This window comes from Oryx dammah, unplaced genomic scaffold, assembly GCF_014754425.2.
Source record: "Oryx dammah isolate SB20612 unplaced genomic scaffold, SCBI_Odam_1.1 HiC_scaffold_11056, whole genome shotgun sequence".
NCBI classification, from domain to species: domain Eukaryota; kingdom Metazoa; phylum Chordata; class Mammalia; order Artiodactyla; family Bovidae; genus Oryx; species Oryx dammah.
The window spans coordinates 3,108,967-3,124,522 of NW_024080450.1; the positions used below are offsets into that span (position 1 = coordinate 3,108,967).

The window sequence follows — 15,556 nt, forward strand, 5'->3', positions numbered from 1 at the left end:
GTGAAGATGGGGGACTTAGAGAAAGAGGAAGGCATCTTTGCAGCTCACTCCTGCTTTGCCCTGTTCAGGGATTCAGAAGTCCTTGCTGCTTTTGGGTTTTCTACTCTTTAGCCCTCAAAGACAGGGCAGGAGTTACATCACCCCAGAGGAGGCCTCTACCTCTGCCCATTTTATGAACACTGTACCTGAGACAACCACGGATGGACTTCTGGACCCCATCCAGGCCACAGACACCACTGCACTGCATGCCGGAAATAATTACCACTAATAATAATAAACCACAAACTAGGCCTCACTGGCCTTTCTACACGCCTTCAAATACACTGCTGATGTTTTCTCGGCGGCAAGTTAGACCTTCATGCTTTTCTTCTCCGGGGAAAATCTAAACTGAAGGAGATGACCCCGGGCCAGCCTTTGGCAGGCTCCCTAGTATAGCCGGGAACAGGAGGGTTGGGGTGGTGTTTATTCACAACGGCCTGAGCGCATTCATGGAGAATAAAAGCAGGCTGGGGGTCAGAGATGTTTGACAGCTCCCGCCCGGATGGTTAGTCATTTCCCATGAACAAGAAGCAGAAGGAGGACAAATCCAGAGAGAAACAATGGGAAAACGTATGTGTGTGCGTATTTCAAAACACAGCCTTAAAAGCACAGTGGAAAACTATATAAACAGTGGGAATTCCCTGGTGCTCCAGTGATTAGGGCTCCGCTGTTCCACTGTAGGGAACACAGGTTCCATCACTGGTCGTATAACTAAGATACCTCAAGCCACGCAGCACAGCCAAAAACAAACAAACAAAAAAACCCCAAAATACAAAAAAAAAAAAAACCCTCCAAACATATACAAGCTCCAGGAGTTGGTGATGGACAAGGAAGCCTGGCATGCTCCAGTCCATGGGGTCGCAAAGAGTTGGACACAACTGTGCGACTGAACTGAACTGAAACATACACACACACCACTCTCTCTCTCTTCCCAGAGACTCCAGGCCAGAACTCAACACCCCAGTCCCTGTCCATGGATAACTCTGTACCGAGAGTACAGAGAGATTTTGGTACCCAGAGTAATTCTAAAGGAACAGAATCTTAAGTTTCCTGGATGGGTCCTGGGGTTTCTGGAATTGGTTCTCTAATCTGAGTTAAGGTACTAATGACTCCACTTCAGTAGTTATAAGAGAGCGCTGGCAGTGCACGGGATGATGAGGCAAAAGAAATGCACAAAATACCACAGCAAGTGCTTAAAAGAGGCAGAGTTCTGGGTGACTGTGTATTTGATCTTAGAACATTTTTTGTCAACCTGAGTATAACAGTATTAGCTGGTTGTTCCTAATTACACTGGACAAAGTGAGGAAAGACAAGGATGACTAAGGGATTCAAATTCCCAGCTCAAGGGTCTCATAAATGAGCCAAAAGTTTCTACATCTACCCCAAAAGAGATCCTCATGTTCAGCAGCCTCAAAGCCAAGCCGACTGAAAACTGAACCCAGGGTCTCACCCTGCAAGTGGCTGAATTGAATTCCCAATTTGCAAGCATCTGCTATTGAGATGAGGGGATTGATTGATGGGGGAGGAATTCTGCCTCCAGATGACTTCTCATTGCAACATCAATGCTTTCCTGAATCTCCAACCAACCAGCCCATCTGCAGACTTGCTTGCCAGTGCCTACAATGCATGAACCAATTCTTTAAAATCTGTGTGTGTGTGTGAGAGAGTGAGAGAGAGGTCGGGGGGAGGGAGAGATTGGTTCTGTTTCTCCAGAGCCCTGCCTAACACAAATTTTGGTGAGATTCATTCACAGCCCAACCAATGCGGCACTCTCTGGGCTCAAGATTACTAGGCTGTGCATTAACTTAATACAAAGGATTCATCCCCAAGTTGGGATGGTCCTCGCAGAGCCCTTGACCATGTGCTTCTCATTACACCCCCACCATTCCTACTGAACCTCAGGGCACAGGAAGTCTTGTCTCAAGTTTGGGTTGTAAACATTTCTGCATCTGGGTTTGGGGGTGGGGGAGGGATGTGGCTCAGATGAGGTCAGTGGGCACTCCCCATGTGCCACCACTCACACACAGAAGGCATCGGCACCATGCTCAAGTCCACACGTGGATAAAATGCAGTTGGAGGGAGTCTATTCAAGAGAAATCCCTACGATGGATTCTTCATGAAAAGAGAACTGGCCCAGAGTCTAGATCTAAGGGTTCTATTCCCTACAGGCTGGATGATCTGGGGCAAGATAGTCCATTTTCACATTTCGGTGTCCCTTCTGTGACATCAGCCTTTGAAACTGACCACAGTCTAAGTTCTTTCGAAGGGTAAAAACTGCCCCAGGTATTCTGATGCTGGCTGTCTTCCTTCATTTCCTTGTTTGCAGACTGGGATCGGTGAGAAGCTGTCCTGCTGAATGATGCAGGATGAAGGAGGCAACGTGGGCAACACTGGCTCTGTGGGAAGCCTGCGTGAGGTTGTGGCCGGTCGAGCAGCCCCTGAAAACAGTCCTCACTTAGGCTCCATCTTGAGCTTCCCTGGCGGCTCAGATGGTAAAGAACCCACTTGCAATGCAGGAGACCCAGGATCAATCCCTGGGTCGGGAAAATCCCCTGAAGGAGGGCATGGCAACCCACTCCAGTATTCTTGCCTGGAGAATCCCAAGGACAGAGGAGCCTGGCGAGCTACACGCCATGGGGTTGCAAAGAGTCAGACACGACTGAGCAATTAACACATGCTCACTCTTCAATCATCATAGTATTAGGTACAGTTATTATATAGTCCTTGTGTGCATCATCTCATTTAAGCATCATCCTTGCCTTAGGAGATTATCACTGTTACTATCCTCCCCATTTAGATCAGAAAATGGGACCAAAAGATGGTAAGTTATCTGCCCAGCATCACAAGCTAATGCCTAGTGGAGCTGGGAGTTGTCTCAGGACAGGATGGTGATCCCAGAGCACTAACGTTCAATGCAGCTTTATATTGATTTTCTTCTTGGTCACTGGGCAATCCTGGCTTCCACATTCTCCATGACTTTGCCGAGTGTCAAACTCCAGTTTCAACCCAGTTTGTTAAGGAGCTAAACAGCAACAGATACCGAGGAGATAGCCACAGCATCTTCCATATTAAAATAATCTCAAAACATGAAGGTGAGTCAGACATTAGTGGGGACCTTCATGGCATGAGGTCAGATGCAGATGATCAAAGCCCAATTCCACATTTCAGCAGCTCTGAGCTCCAGGTTACTCAGCTGCAGAGTAAATCAAGTATAGAAATTCCTGCCCCAGCGCCTCCCAAAGTAATTATGAAGTTCCCACAAGATGGAAAGAGCCTACAAGCAGGCTAGGATTTCTCCTTCTTGCTAATTAATACCAGGATGCACCAGAAATTCCTTTTTGGCAGCTCAAGTTCATCTAAAGCAAAGGCTTTCAAGGTCTACGGGGCAAGAGCTGTTGAATGCAAGAGCTACCCTGGGAATCACAAGCAAGTACAGCTGGACTCACCCTGAAGGTTCTGAATGAAGAGACTGAAGTCCCTTCTTGGTGCTCAGACCCCAACACACAAGCAGGTTCTAGATCATAAGGAAAACACGGGGACATCCTGGGGCACTGAGTCACAGAGTATCAGAGGGGGCCTGGACTCTGATAACACACTCCAGCTTCAAATGGAAGAGCTGAGACACAGAAAGGAAGAGCCACAGCACTGCTGGCAGGGCAGGCCCCAAGCCCGGAGCTCTGCAGCCCCACAGCAGGACCAGGGCCACCTGCCCCAGACTGAGACTCTTCCATCTTGCAGTTCTGACAAGTGAGAGTTAGAATTGGGAAACATGGCTGTAATGTTTAAATTCTGCTAAATTGAATGCTCAATTATATTGAAACTATATTAAAATTTTTGCTTAACTTTCTGTTTCTTATTTTCATTTGGGTACGGTATGGTTACTAACAAGCTGTGCCCAGCTTCCCCTTTTCAGACACAGTGCCAGCTGTCTCCCCTCTACATGGAAGCAGCAATACTGTGATTAGCGCTGGGTGCTGAGGCTGAATCCCACATTGCAGATGTGTGCCTGGGTGATAAAGGGCCCCGATGAGGGAGGGTCACCAGCAGTAATTATTCATGTCTCCTAGAAACACAATTCAAAGCTGATTCTAAGTAAGTGAATAGTGGTGGTGATGGTTTAATCACTAAGTCGTGTCCAACTCTTTGTAACGCCAGGGACTGTAGTCTACCAGGCTCCTCTGTCCATGGGATTTCCCAGGCAAGAATACTGGAGTGGGTTGCCATTTCCTTCTCCAGGGAATCTTCTCCACCCAGGGATCAAAACTGGGTCTCCTGTATTGCAGGTGGTCTCCTGCATTGCAGGCAGATACTTTACCAACTCAGCCACTAAAGAATGTTCCATTGCAAAAAGGCAGTTCCTTCTCGCTGCCAGGAGAGGGCAGAGTTCTGAAACACTAGTAAATGCAGCAACCATTTCATGCAGTGCCTGAGGACCGAGACCCCAAGGGAGCTCCAGAGGACAGGGGCCAGGAATTCATTGCTGGGGCCATCTAGAAGCTATCAGCTCTTGGGACAAGCTGACTCAGTGGTCATTGAGCAATCTGTTCTAAGTCTTGCACCAACTCACCCACCAGTGAAAAAAAATCCTCCTGATCCATATGGATCACATCCCACTGAGAACCAAAGAACAAATCAGAGAGGTCAGACGGCTTCTGTGCTAATGGAGAAAAAAAAGATACACGAGAGAGATAAAGAAATCAAAAAAGAATGAGAGAGACAGAGAGACCAAGAAAGTAATGCAGAGACCAGGAGAAAGCCAGAAGAAAGTCAAGAGAGAGAGAGAAATGGAGACAGAGGTGGAGAAATGCAGACAATAGGCTTGGGAAATATAATGGAGGGAGAGAAGGAAGAAAGGAGGGAGAGAGGGAAGATCCTTCTATGATACTCTTGTCCAGATCCAGCCAAGATCCACCTCAAGTCCACTAAACAGAATCAGTCTCCCTTTCTGTGTACTGAGCTACACTCCCAAACAGAGACCACGGTGGTGTGATTAACTCCTAGTCAAGGTAGATACCTAGGGCCGTGTTGCATTCATAATGGATAAGGTGATCAGGGCACACCCCCTGGAACGGTACTTAGTAGATTAGTTTCTAAGAACCTTCCTGCTGGAAATAAGAGCCAGCCTCAGCCCAGAATATATCGCCACCATCTACAGGGCGCCACTGGGGCACCAGGAGAACAGGATAAGATGGTGGGGTGAGGGTAGGGAAGCGGGTGGGCGGGGCACAACCATGCCCCCACAAGCCTCTCTTACACACGCCAGTAGAAATCTCTCCCTGCCACAGAGGGGAACTGCATTTTGCAATGGAAGGTTCCCCAGGATTCTGCGGCAGATAGAAACTGACGTCATCTGTGTATGTGCCTGGTTTATTTAGACTGCATCAAATTAAATCCAACTCTTCTACAGAAGTGAGGGCAGGAGGCAAAGCATGTGGCCCACCGACCCTGTGCTGTGCACAGCTCTAAATAGATACCAACACGGCTGCAGCCCCGGAACACAGCGAGAAACAGGAGCTGCCTGCAGCACCCAGATGTAATTAGGTTAATGCTGCAAAGTGATGAGAGCACAGCGACCCACTTGGCAGGAGGAGCTGGAAAAGCAGTCCTTGCCCCCACCTACGACCCCTCCAGAACCTGCGCTTGCACAGTGAGACTGCAAGCAACACTTACCCTTTTTCCGGGCCTGGGCGATAACTTCCGCTGCGCTCTTGCTCATCACCTTGGTGATGTACAGGGGGCAGTTGGTCTGGTTGGCGATGGTGATGGAACGGTTCACGGCTTCAGCCTCGACCTGCAGAAGAGCATCCCAGTGTGAGAACTGTGTCCACTGGTCTTTCAGTTCCCTGAGCTCATCTCTACCCTCCACCCACAGGGAGGGGCTACAGTGAAGCAGAAACCGATGTGTGCTCAGGGCTCTACCCACAGTGGCACGGAGGGCAAGGGCAGTGACTTGCCCAGCTGACCCTTGTGGATGGTTCTAGGTGTGATAAGCAGCCACCTGGAGTCTGTAAAGGAATGCAGTTTCTCATGAGTCTCAGGCCCTTCCCCCATATCCACAGGGTCAGTAGCTCTGGGGGTGGGACCCAGAAGGGTGGGTCTTACCAACTCTAGGTGATTTTTATGCTTGCTAATGTTTGAGAGCCACCATGCCTGGAAACTGATGGCTCCTAGTTTGGTGCATTCACTCCAAGCATGTGGTCTCTCCAGTCAAGACATCCAATGATGGAATTTTTGTGCTGGGCTTCAGTCCCATGCTCACAAATGAAGCCAACCTCACCCAAGGAACAATGCGATCTCACAGCACTCTGGGAACAGAGGCAGGCAGATCTGTGTAAACCAAAGGCCCCTCTGTATGGGCAAACCCATCATCACCAGCCATAGACTGGTACGCCCTTCCACATGAGATGGGAGGGCTGCTCTAACCAATAACCTGATTCTTTAAACCTGATGCTCAGCGAATGATATTCCAAAGACCTCAAGGGATGGGGCTTCCCTGGTGGCTCAGATGATAAAGAATCCGCCCGCAATGCGGGAGACCTGGGTTTAATCCTCTGGACAAAGGATAGGCTACCCACTCCAATATTCTGGCCTGGAGAATTCCATGGACAGAAGAGCCTTGCAGGCTACAGTCCATGGGATCACAAAGAGTCAGACATGACTGAGCAACTTTCACTTTCACTTGTTCACTTTCAGTGAATGATATTCCAAAGACCCCAAGAGATTACTGCTAAATACCTCATCAGGAAAAACGAGTTCTTAGGTCACTGTATCATACAGAGGAATCAGCAGTGTGTGCTGAGCATGAGCAGCTGAAGGAACAAATGCAATGAGACAGAGGACCTCAGGAAGCTTCTTGCTCCCTCCCAAATTCTGGCAAAAGGCTGACTTCCACTAACTCTTCCAGGCGAGGGGCTGGGTCTTCCTTGAATTTTTTGCTTCCTCCAGGCAGTTCCCAGCAGGTGCTCAAAAATGTTCACTGAGCAAGTAAGTGACTTCATTTCAGGATAATGGTTAAAGCTAGGCTGGTTCCATAAAGAGCTGCCACTTTTCATAAGACAGGACCAGCTCCAGACTGAATCATCTTAGCTAACCAGTCTCTATGGGAGTTCAGCCAAGAACTGAAGTTCTGTAAACTGCACTAACAGGTGATCTAATTTAATATAAGAGGACAGCATCCTTCATACTTGGTCTCTTGGGCCTCAACTATGTGAAGAGAGATGTCTAGAGACCCACAGGCAAACCAAACAGCCCTTGAAAAAGCTCATTAAACATCCAAGTGTTTTTAATTCCTGGCATAGCTGAATGATCGCCCTCCCCTCTCCATGGCTCCAGTTACAACAGAAGGGCCTCTGGTCCCGGCAGCATAAAGGAGGGACGTCTTGCGTCTCTGCAGTCACCTCAAAAAGTACACAAGGGATGTGCAAACAGGACTCCACTAGAATCTGCGTGCTTTCCAAGGGTGCAGGTGACTGCCTGAATTCACGGTCTCTACCCAAGACTCTTCTGAAAGCGAACAGAGGCGCTATTCATAACTGCCCGGGGCAATGGGTGTGGACCAGGACTGCCTGGGGTGAACCAGAACTCACAGTCAGGCTCATTAGGGAATAAATGGAGCAGAAGTGCCAGTTCCAGGGGGCCCTTACCCAAGAGGAGTGGTTTCTGTTAAGACTGGTTTGGTGGGAAAATCTGGGTCCCAAAGCCCTTTCTGGATTATCTTATCGACTGTCAGGTTAGTTCTGACCCCTCCCCTTCCCCAGCTGGGCAGTAAGGTCATGTCGTGGAGAGAAAAGGTAATGTGAACCCCACCTCTCCCAAGTTTCACCCAGAACCATGGAAGGATTCATGCATACCCTTCTGCATGTACATATATGACCCCATGGACTGTACCCACCAGGCTCCTCTGTCCATGGGATTCTTCAGGCAAGAATACTGGAGTGGGTTGCCATTTCCTTCTCCAGGGGATCGTCCCGACCCAGGGATAAAACCTGGGTCTCCTGCATTGCAGGCAGATTTTTTACCAACTGAGCTACAAGGGAAGCCCAGTACACGTGTATGCCTCCACTAGAAAACATAAATTGTCTCATGCACACTGAAATCTGGCTTCAGTATTATGACAACAGTGTTATGTTTAAAAATAAAACTTTGTCTTTGTCTCTTTATAGAGCTGTCAGGGATTTAAGTGGTCACCTGACCCATGCTTTCTGCTTTTAAAGATGAGCCACCCCATGTAAAGACTATACCTCGGTCATCCCATGCCAGTTAGGAGTTTTCCTTCTCCATCAAAAATTCTGTCACCTTCACCTCCGGGACCCCACTCTCCACACAGACAACAGGCTGTGTGTGTGTGTGTGTGTGTGTGTGTGTGTGCACGCGCACGCTTTGTTTTGTTTTTACTTTTGGCCACACAGCGTGGCTTGCAAGATCTCAGTTCCCCAACCAGTGACTGAACCTGGGCCACAGCAGTGAAAGCCCAGAATTCTAACCACCAGGCCAACAGGGAACTCCCCCAACACCAGTCTTACATCTCTTACTGGCTCAGAACCCCATCACATGTCGTCCCATCTACTTACTCTGCCTCTCCCCCTTTCACCATCCCCCACCCCCCAGCTCATCCGAAATTCCCCTCACAAAGGACCACTTTCTTATCTATCTCAACATCCCCTACAGGTGAGCACTGCCTCCATCATAATATGCTCTTGGGTACCGTTGATTGACAGGAGGTTTCTATTAATAGATTCCTGCATCCCTATTTGTCTCCCTTTCAATCTTCTCTGCTGAAAACTGGGGGAAACCTACCAGCCATCTCACTCGGTAAGTTGGAAAGAGCAGCAGAAAGAAGAGTATGTTTTGTGTGGTTCAAGTCAAGTTCAAGTTAACCATCAGGACGCTGTCAATGGATCATGAAACCAGGAAGGAATTATGCTATTAACTGTGTTTTTTGCACTGGCAGCATCTCCCTAACTTCATACTAAAGCTCAGTTCCCTCAATATGCAACCATGTTTTATTCTCTTTATTGCTTATGTACAGTATGTGAAAAATAAAAGTGTTAGTCGCTCAGTCGTGTCCGACTCTTTATGACCCCATGGACTATATAGCCCGCCAGGCTCTTCTGTCCATAGAATTCTCCAGGCAAGGATACTGGAGAGAGTAGCCATTCCTTTCTCCAGGGGATCTTCCTGACCCAGTGATCAAAACCATGTCTCCTGAACTGCAGCCCCAGCAATCGAACCTGGGTCTCCTTTACCATCTGAGTCGCTTGGGAGGCCCTACGTTGAATATAACACACTGTTGTTAACAGATCCCTACCAATGAACCGAAAAATCATCCCCAGGAGCCGAAGGAGAAGGTGCCACCTGGCACCTGGAGGCTCACACGGCTGTCCTAAGGATGCAACTGCTTAGGAGAAGCACCGTACACTGTGCCTGGCCTCCAGTCAGTGCTTCTGAACCAGCTCAGGAGCGTGTGCCCCTGGAGAGCAGACAGTCCCCAGAGCAGCCTCTCTGGGACCACAGGACCCCCCTCAAGTAGCCAGGACCTCCCCATACTGGAGTGCTGCTGGGGCTGCCAGCTCCCGAAGAAGGATTCTAGGGGTCCCAACACAGCAGCAGCTGCAAAAGAAATGTCCCATGCCTCAAGGTGGAAAAACAGGTGACGTTTGCGGTCATAATGGCAACCAGGCCCCCTCTTCTCTGATAGCTTTGGCCTGTTTAGTAAACCCAGGGGGGACTCGCTTTCTGATGGGGGTGTGCCGGGACCTGGGGAGGCAGTGCAGATGGTGGGACAGGGAAGACGGAAAGCAAGCCCCCAGGAAGGCTCTGAAATGGAAACCAGCAGGCAGCTCTCACTAGGAGCCCTGGGCCACAGGAGGAAGACAACATCCTCTTCCCCTGCTCTCCTGGACGGTTGGAACTGGAGGGGAGGGGCTCCCAGCCAGGCTCCCGGATGAAGGTTAAGCGTAAACATTCTAATGAAGCCCAGCCCCAGGCGTCACCACCTGGTTACACAGGCCACTGGCTTCCCACGGAGCTTGGGCTCCCGGCTGTGCGTGTGTGTGTGTGTGTGTGTGTGAGTGTGTGCACACTGAGCGTGGTCGGGGGGCAGGCAGGAACTGCACTTGCTAGCTCTCTGATGCTGAACTTCACACCCTTGTGATTTCTTTACCCAAGAGACCCAGGTGACAAAGGCATCGCCTCCAGGCAGCACCGCACACAGGCAAGCAGAATGGACGGGTCCCCTGGACACAGCTGTCCTCCCACCTGAAGGAAACGTCCTGAGTTTCAGATGGTAATGAAGGTGTCCCAGTGTGCATGTGTCTATGTAAGTAAATGTGTGTGATTGTGTGTGCCTGTGACTCTGTGTGTGTGTCTGTGTATATGTGTGTATCTGTAATATGTGTGTGTGTGTGTCTGCGACTCTTGTTTCTGTGACTCTGTATGTGTCAATGTCTGTGTGTCTGTGTATGTATATAGATGTAACTGTGAGTGTCTGTGACCCTATGAGTCCCTGTATATACGTCTGTGTGTCTGTGATGCTCTGTGTACGTATGTGTGTGTGTGTGTATCTCTGTATGTGTCTGTGTATGTGTGCACATATGTGGTAAGAATGGCAGAACAAGGAAATTAAGCCCTCAGTGTGTGCAAAACATTCCAAGTGATTTCCATTTTTGCTTTTTTCTGCCTCTTTCCTACAATCTTTCTCCTTTTTCAGCCTCATCCCTCCCCACAAAGCCTGGGGAAAAGCCTGATGAGATAAGGCACTTCTCCTCACCCCAAGCAGCCTGTTGATGGCAACTTCAACACCACATGCTCAGAACCCATTTTCTTTTAGTGGGAGCAGAGCCCCTGGGGGCTCTGGTCCCATCCGTACCCCTCTGACCCAGCATCTTCCACCACTTGTTTCTGGGAGGAAAAATCCTAATTTTAAGTCATCATCCATGTGGCAATTTTATCTGCCTTCTCTGCCTGTCCTTTTTCCCAGGACAGTCTCTTCACTTCCATCAGACTCCCCAGCATCCTCTTTGCTCAGAGCCACCAGGAACTCCAAAGCCTGACCTTGAGCCTTTCCTTAAAGAGCTAGCTCCTGAAAAGTACTGAGGCCACAGATTCTCATTTAGAAAAACAGACTCTTCTGTCACATAAGATGTAAACCCTCCTTCTCACTCACAGCCTTCGCCATCCAAAGCAGTGACTCTCAACCTCTGAGCCAGCAAGAACCCTGCTCTGAATTCTCCTCCCTTGACTGTGAAAGATTCAGTCTACCACACTCTGCTGATTGTGCTATACCCCGTGTAGACTTATCATGGAAACACTTACAATCTCTCTTCTGCCTTCTAGATACTTATAAGAGCTTTTATGGCAGGATGTTGGAGGCCCTGGGTTATGAACCACAAAACCCGTATTGCTGGATGCTAATAAAAGCTGTTTGTGTTTGTCTACCCAAGGAAGGGCTTGGAGAATTAGAGACAGAAAGAGGAGTCTTTAGGTTAAACAAGCCACACTGCTTTACCCCACAGCACATTCTAACACTTCACTTTGCCTGTGTAGACACTTCTCAGCGGTGGACTGGGACATCTCCAGGGACCAAAATCAGCATCCAAGGGAAAAAACCAACATTCTCAACAGGCAGGAAGTGGGCGCTTTGTGGCTCCGGCGGCGCCCGCCCCAGAACACGGATTCATCCCCTCCATTCAGCAGGCACTCACCTCCTCAGGCCGGCTCAGCACATGTCCCTCAGGGCCGGTGATGCCCAGATCCAGGATCCTCTGCTGCTCCTGCAATGTTTAAAGAAAACCAGGCTGTCAACCCAGTCAATCCAAAAGGAAATCAACTCTGAATATTCACTGGAAGGACAGATGCTGAAGCTGAAGCTCCAGTACTCTGGCCACCTGATATGAAGAGTCAACTTCATTAAAAAAGACCCTGATGCTGGGAAAGATTGAAGGCAGGAGGAGAAGAGGATGACAGACGATGAGAAGGTTGGATGTCATCACCAACTCAATGGACAGCAAACTCTGAGAGATGGTGAAGGACAGGGAAGCCTGGCATGCTGCAGTCCATGGGGTCACAAACAGCTGGACACAAACTGGGCAACAACAGGTTGTCAGGGGGAACTGGATCCCACATGAGCCTGATTGCCAAGATCTGGGTAAAAATCACTCCATTGAGACATCAAAATGGAACTGCTGGGATTTCCTGGCGGTTCAGTGGTTACAACTCCACACTTCCAACTCAGGGGGTACGGGTGTGATCCCTGATCAGGGAACTAAGATCCCACATGCCATGCAGCATGACCAAAAATTAAACTAAAGTGGCACTTTTGACCCTCATCCCAAGACCCCACGAACAGAGGGCTTGGTACCCCGTCCCTGGTCCTGCCTGAGTTACGACAGATCAGTTACAGCCTCGCCAACAGTACAGCTATCCCCTAGGATGCTAAAAGCCAAAGTATCCCCAGTCCTGGGCTACGATGTTACATGTCTATATGTGAGTGTCCACCTCCCCGCAGGCAGCCACATCACAAGCGCTGAGAGAAAGGACTCCTCTATGGAAAGGCTGTTCGTCCTGAGAACACATCAAGGGGCGCGTGCATCTCCAACCTTCATGCTGTCGTAAGACTGTTCCCACAGTCCCCCCGGGTCACTCTGCTTGTCCCCCTGGAGGTGAGCTACGGCAGCCAGTCCACTCCCTCGAGCCTGCCTCTCGCCCAGTGGGTCACGTGGTGGTGACACCGCGGAAGCACGCACCTCTGCGATGATGTCGCCGTTTTCCGCGTGGACCTGGGCAATCGCTCCAATATCCCGGATCACGCTCAGGACTTCATAGATCTGAGAGAGGGAGGGCGTGGGATCAGAGACAGGGAACTCAATGTTCCTGGTCACAAGTATCACCACCTCCCTGACGGCCACCAGGACTAGCACAGGACCCCTCGATGCCTCTATGAAGGCCAGCTTTTCTGACGCGCCTGAGGGCAGTGTTTCTGGTCACACGTAGCAGAGAAGGACCTCTTAGTAATTAACAGATAATCAACAGAGGCAGTGTAACCTCCAGGGCTTAGATGAGGAGAAGCTGGTGGGTGATACCGGCTCTGCACCAGGTTTGCTGAGAGGGGTCTGAGAGCCCCTCTCAGTTATACTGTCCCAGGCAGGTGGCTGATTCCAGAACCTGGGAACACCAGTCCTGGGGGGCCAGGGCACGGGCTTCATACCATCCCCTGAAGGGAGTGACATCAGGGACTTCATCCACCAACCATTTCCCGTGAGCATACGCTGGAGGCGGCTATGAAGACAGCAGCAGTCCACGCTGAGTTAATTTTTGTATGTGGTGTCAGGGAGTGCTCCCATTGCATTCTTTTACATGTAGCTGCCCAGTTTTCCCAGCACCACTTATTGAAAAGACTATCTTTTCTCCACTGTATATTCTTGCCTCCTTTGCCATAGATTATCTGATCATAGGTGCATGGGTTTATCTCTGGGCTTTCTATCTTGCTCCATTGATCTATATTTCTGTTTTTGTTCCAGTACCATACTGCCAGGTGTAAAACAGATAGCTAGTGGGAATATAGCAATATAGCAATATAGCACAGGAAGTTCAGTTCAGTGCTCTGTGATGACCTAGAGGGTTGGGATGGAGGTCCAAGAGAGAGGGGATATATGTGTACATACAGCTGATTCATTTGGTTATATAGCAGAAACTAATGCAACATTATAAAGCAACTATATGCCAAAAAAAAAAAAGACAACAGCATTGGCCCAAATGTACCAAATGCCAGAAAGAAAAGCCAGCTTTTCTTACCTGGGAATCAGTGAGCTGGAAGCGATCTTTGAAAGCCATGTACACGAGGAAGGAATTCACCCCTAGAGGACAGACAAAACAGAGGTGGAGACATGACTCACAGATAAACCAATAATCTGGATGGGAATAAGGAAGTTATAATATGTATATGTGTGTGGAGAGAGAAACTCAGAAAGAGGAAGAAAGGAAGAGATAAAGACAGAGACCAAAAGATAAAGCAAATATATGTGATAAAATACAAGCAACTGGCAAATCTGGTACTAGGGTGCATAAGGGTTCTTTTTAATATTTTTACGGTTTTCTCTTAATTTAAAACTATACCAACATTTTAAATTGCCAGTATTTGTTCACCCATTTTCACAGCAGCATTGTTCAAAAGAGCCGAAAGGTAAAAGCAAAATAAAGTCCATGGATGAAGGGCTAAACAAAATGTCCATCCATACAATGGAATATTATTCAGCCTTAAAATGAAGGGAATTCTAACACAGGCTACAATGTGGATGAGCCTTGAGGACATTCTGCTAAGTGAAATAAGCCAGTCACAAAAGGACAAACGCTGTAGGATTCCACCTATATGCCAAATTCACAGGGACAACAAGTAGAAGGGGGTTGGGGGAAGGGAAAAGTATGGTTTAACAGAGATAGAGTTTTAGTTTGGAAAGATGAAAGAAAGGTCTGGAGACGGATGGCGGTGATGGCTGCACAACAATGGGAATGTCCTTAGTGTCACTGAGCTGTACATTTAAAATGACTAAGACAGCAAATTTCACATTATGTTGTATTCTAACATAATTAACATTAACATTAACAAGAAATTTGCTCCTAACTGTTGTGACTTTAACAAGAAAGTGAATTCAAAGATCTATAACAAATGTCTTTTCTCCGGTAAACTGACTGCCTTCTATGCTGATTTTTCAGAAGTGTTTTAAGTAAGACAAGGTCTGTGGGTGCAACAGCAGATGTCACAGCTCTCACCCTAGCATTTTAGAGTTTTTGCTTCCAAAAGCACCAGACCAAACATCCCTGATCAACATCCATCACAAGGGTAAACAACTGTACTGACAACCTGCTAGCCTTGGAGCTTAATTCAAGCCACGGGGGTGCTGGAAGCTGCCTGTGTTCAATGCCTTGGGACACTTTGGCCCTTCTCTCCTGCTAGGCAACAGTTGCTATGGTAACCCTCCAGGCTGATGTGGAGTAAATTCATTATTAGCATTTAATCCATTTGAGTCTCAGGATTTGCCAAAGTGAGAAAGGTCAAGGATTACCTAGTTTCTTTCATGTGGGAACGAATCTTAGGGTATCTAATCCAATATCCTCATGTGAGACTTTTTGTTAAATTGAGACTCATAAAATTTAAGTGATTTGGCCAAGATAACACAGCTCGTTTGTAAAAAAGCAGAGAAATAAGCCCCAGACTACAGATTATCATTCTAAGCTTTTTCCACGTATCTGTAGATATCCACCATATCTATGCCTAGATTCTACTCTCAGCTCATGGTACTTCTGAGCCTAGAAGTTCAGAACCATAAAGCATAGACGTTTCCTGAATGATCTGGATCCAAAGAGGTCAACATGTGACCCCATGTGATCTCCAATCTATAGCCAAAGTCAAGAAGACCCCCAAAGATGATGTTGTCTGATAACCCAAATCCCTAAGGCTCCTGTGGATAAGAGAGACCCAGAGGCACCTGGAGGTGGTTAAGATCCCCCCAATATCCCTGGA

The 15,556-nt window shown here is 48.3% G+C and overlaps 1 protein-coding gene across 2 annotated transcripts in view; it reads right to left on the reverse strand.

Annotated features, from left to right (window-relative positions):
• Positions 1-15,556, reverse strand: part of LOC120860294 (dihydropyrimidinase-related protein 2) — a 121,092-nt gene that overhangs the window by 19,553 nt on the left and 85,983 nt on the right. For both annotated transcript variants that reach the window (XM_040236067.1, XM_040236068.1), the window contains exons 5-8: positions 13,831-13,892; positions 12,783-12,863; positions 11,742-11,810; positions 5,710-5,830 (exon numbers count right to left, since the gene is read on the reverse strand). In XM_040236067.1, coding sequence (XP_040092001.1) covers positions 5,710-5,830; positions 11,742-11,810; positions 12,783-12,863; positions 13,831-13,892 — 333 coding nt within the window. The remainder of the gene's footprint in view (positions 1-5,709; positions 5,831-11,741; positions 11,811-12,782; positions 12,864-13,830; positions 13,893-15,556) is intronic.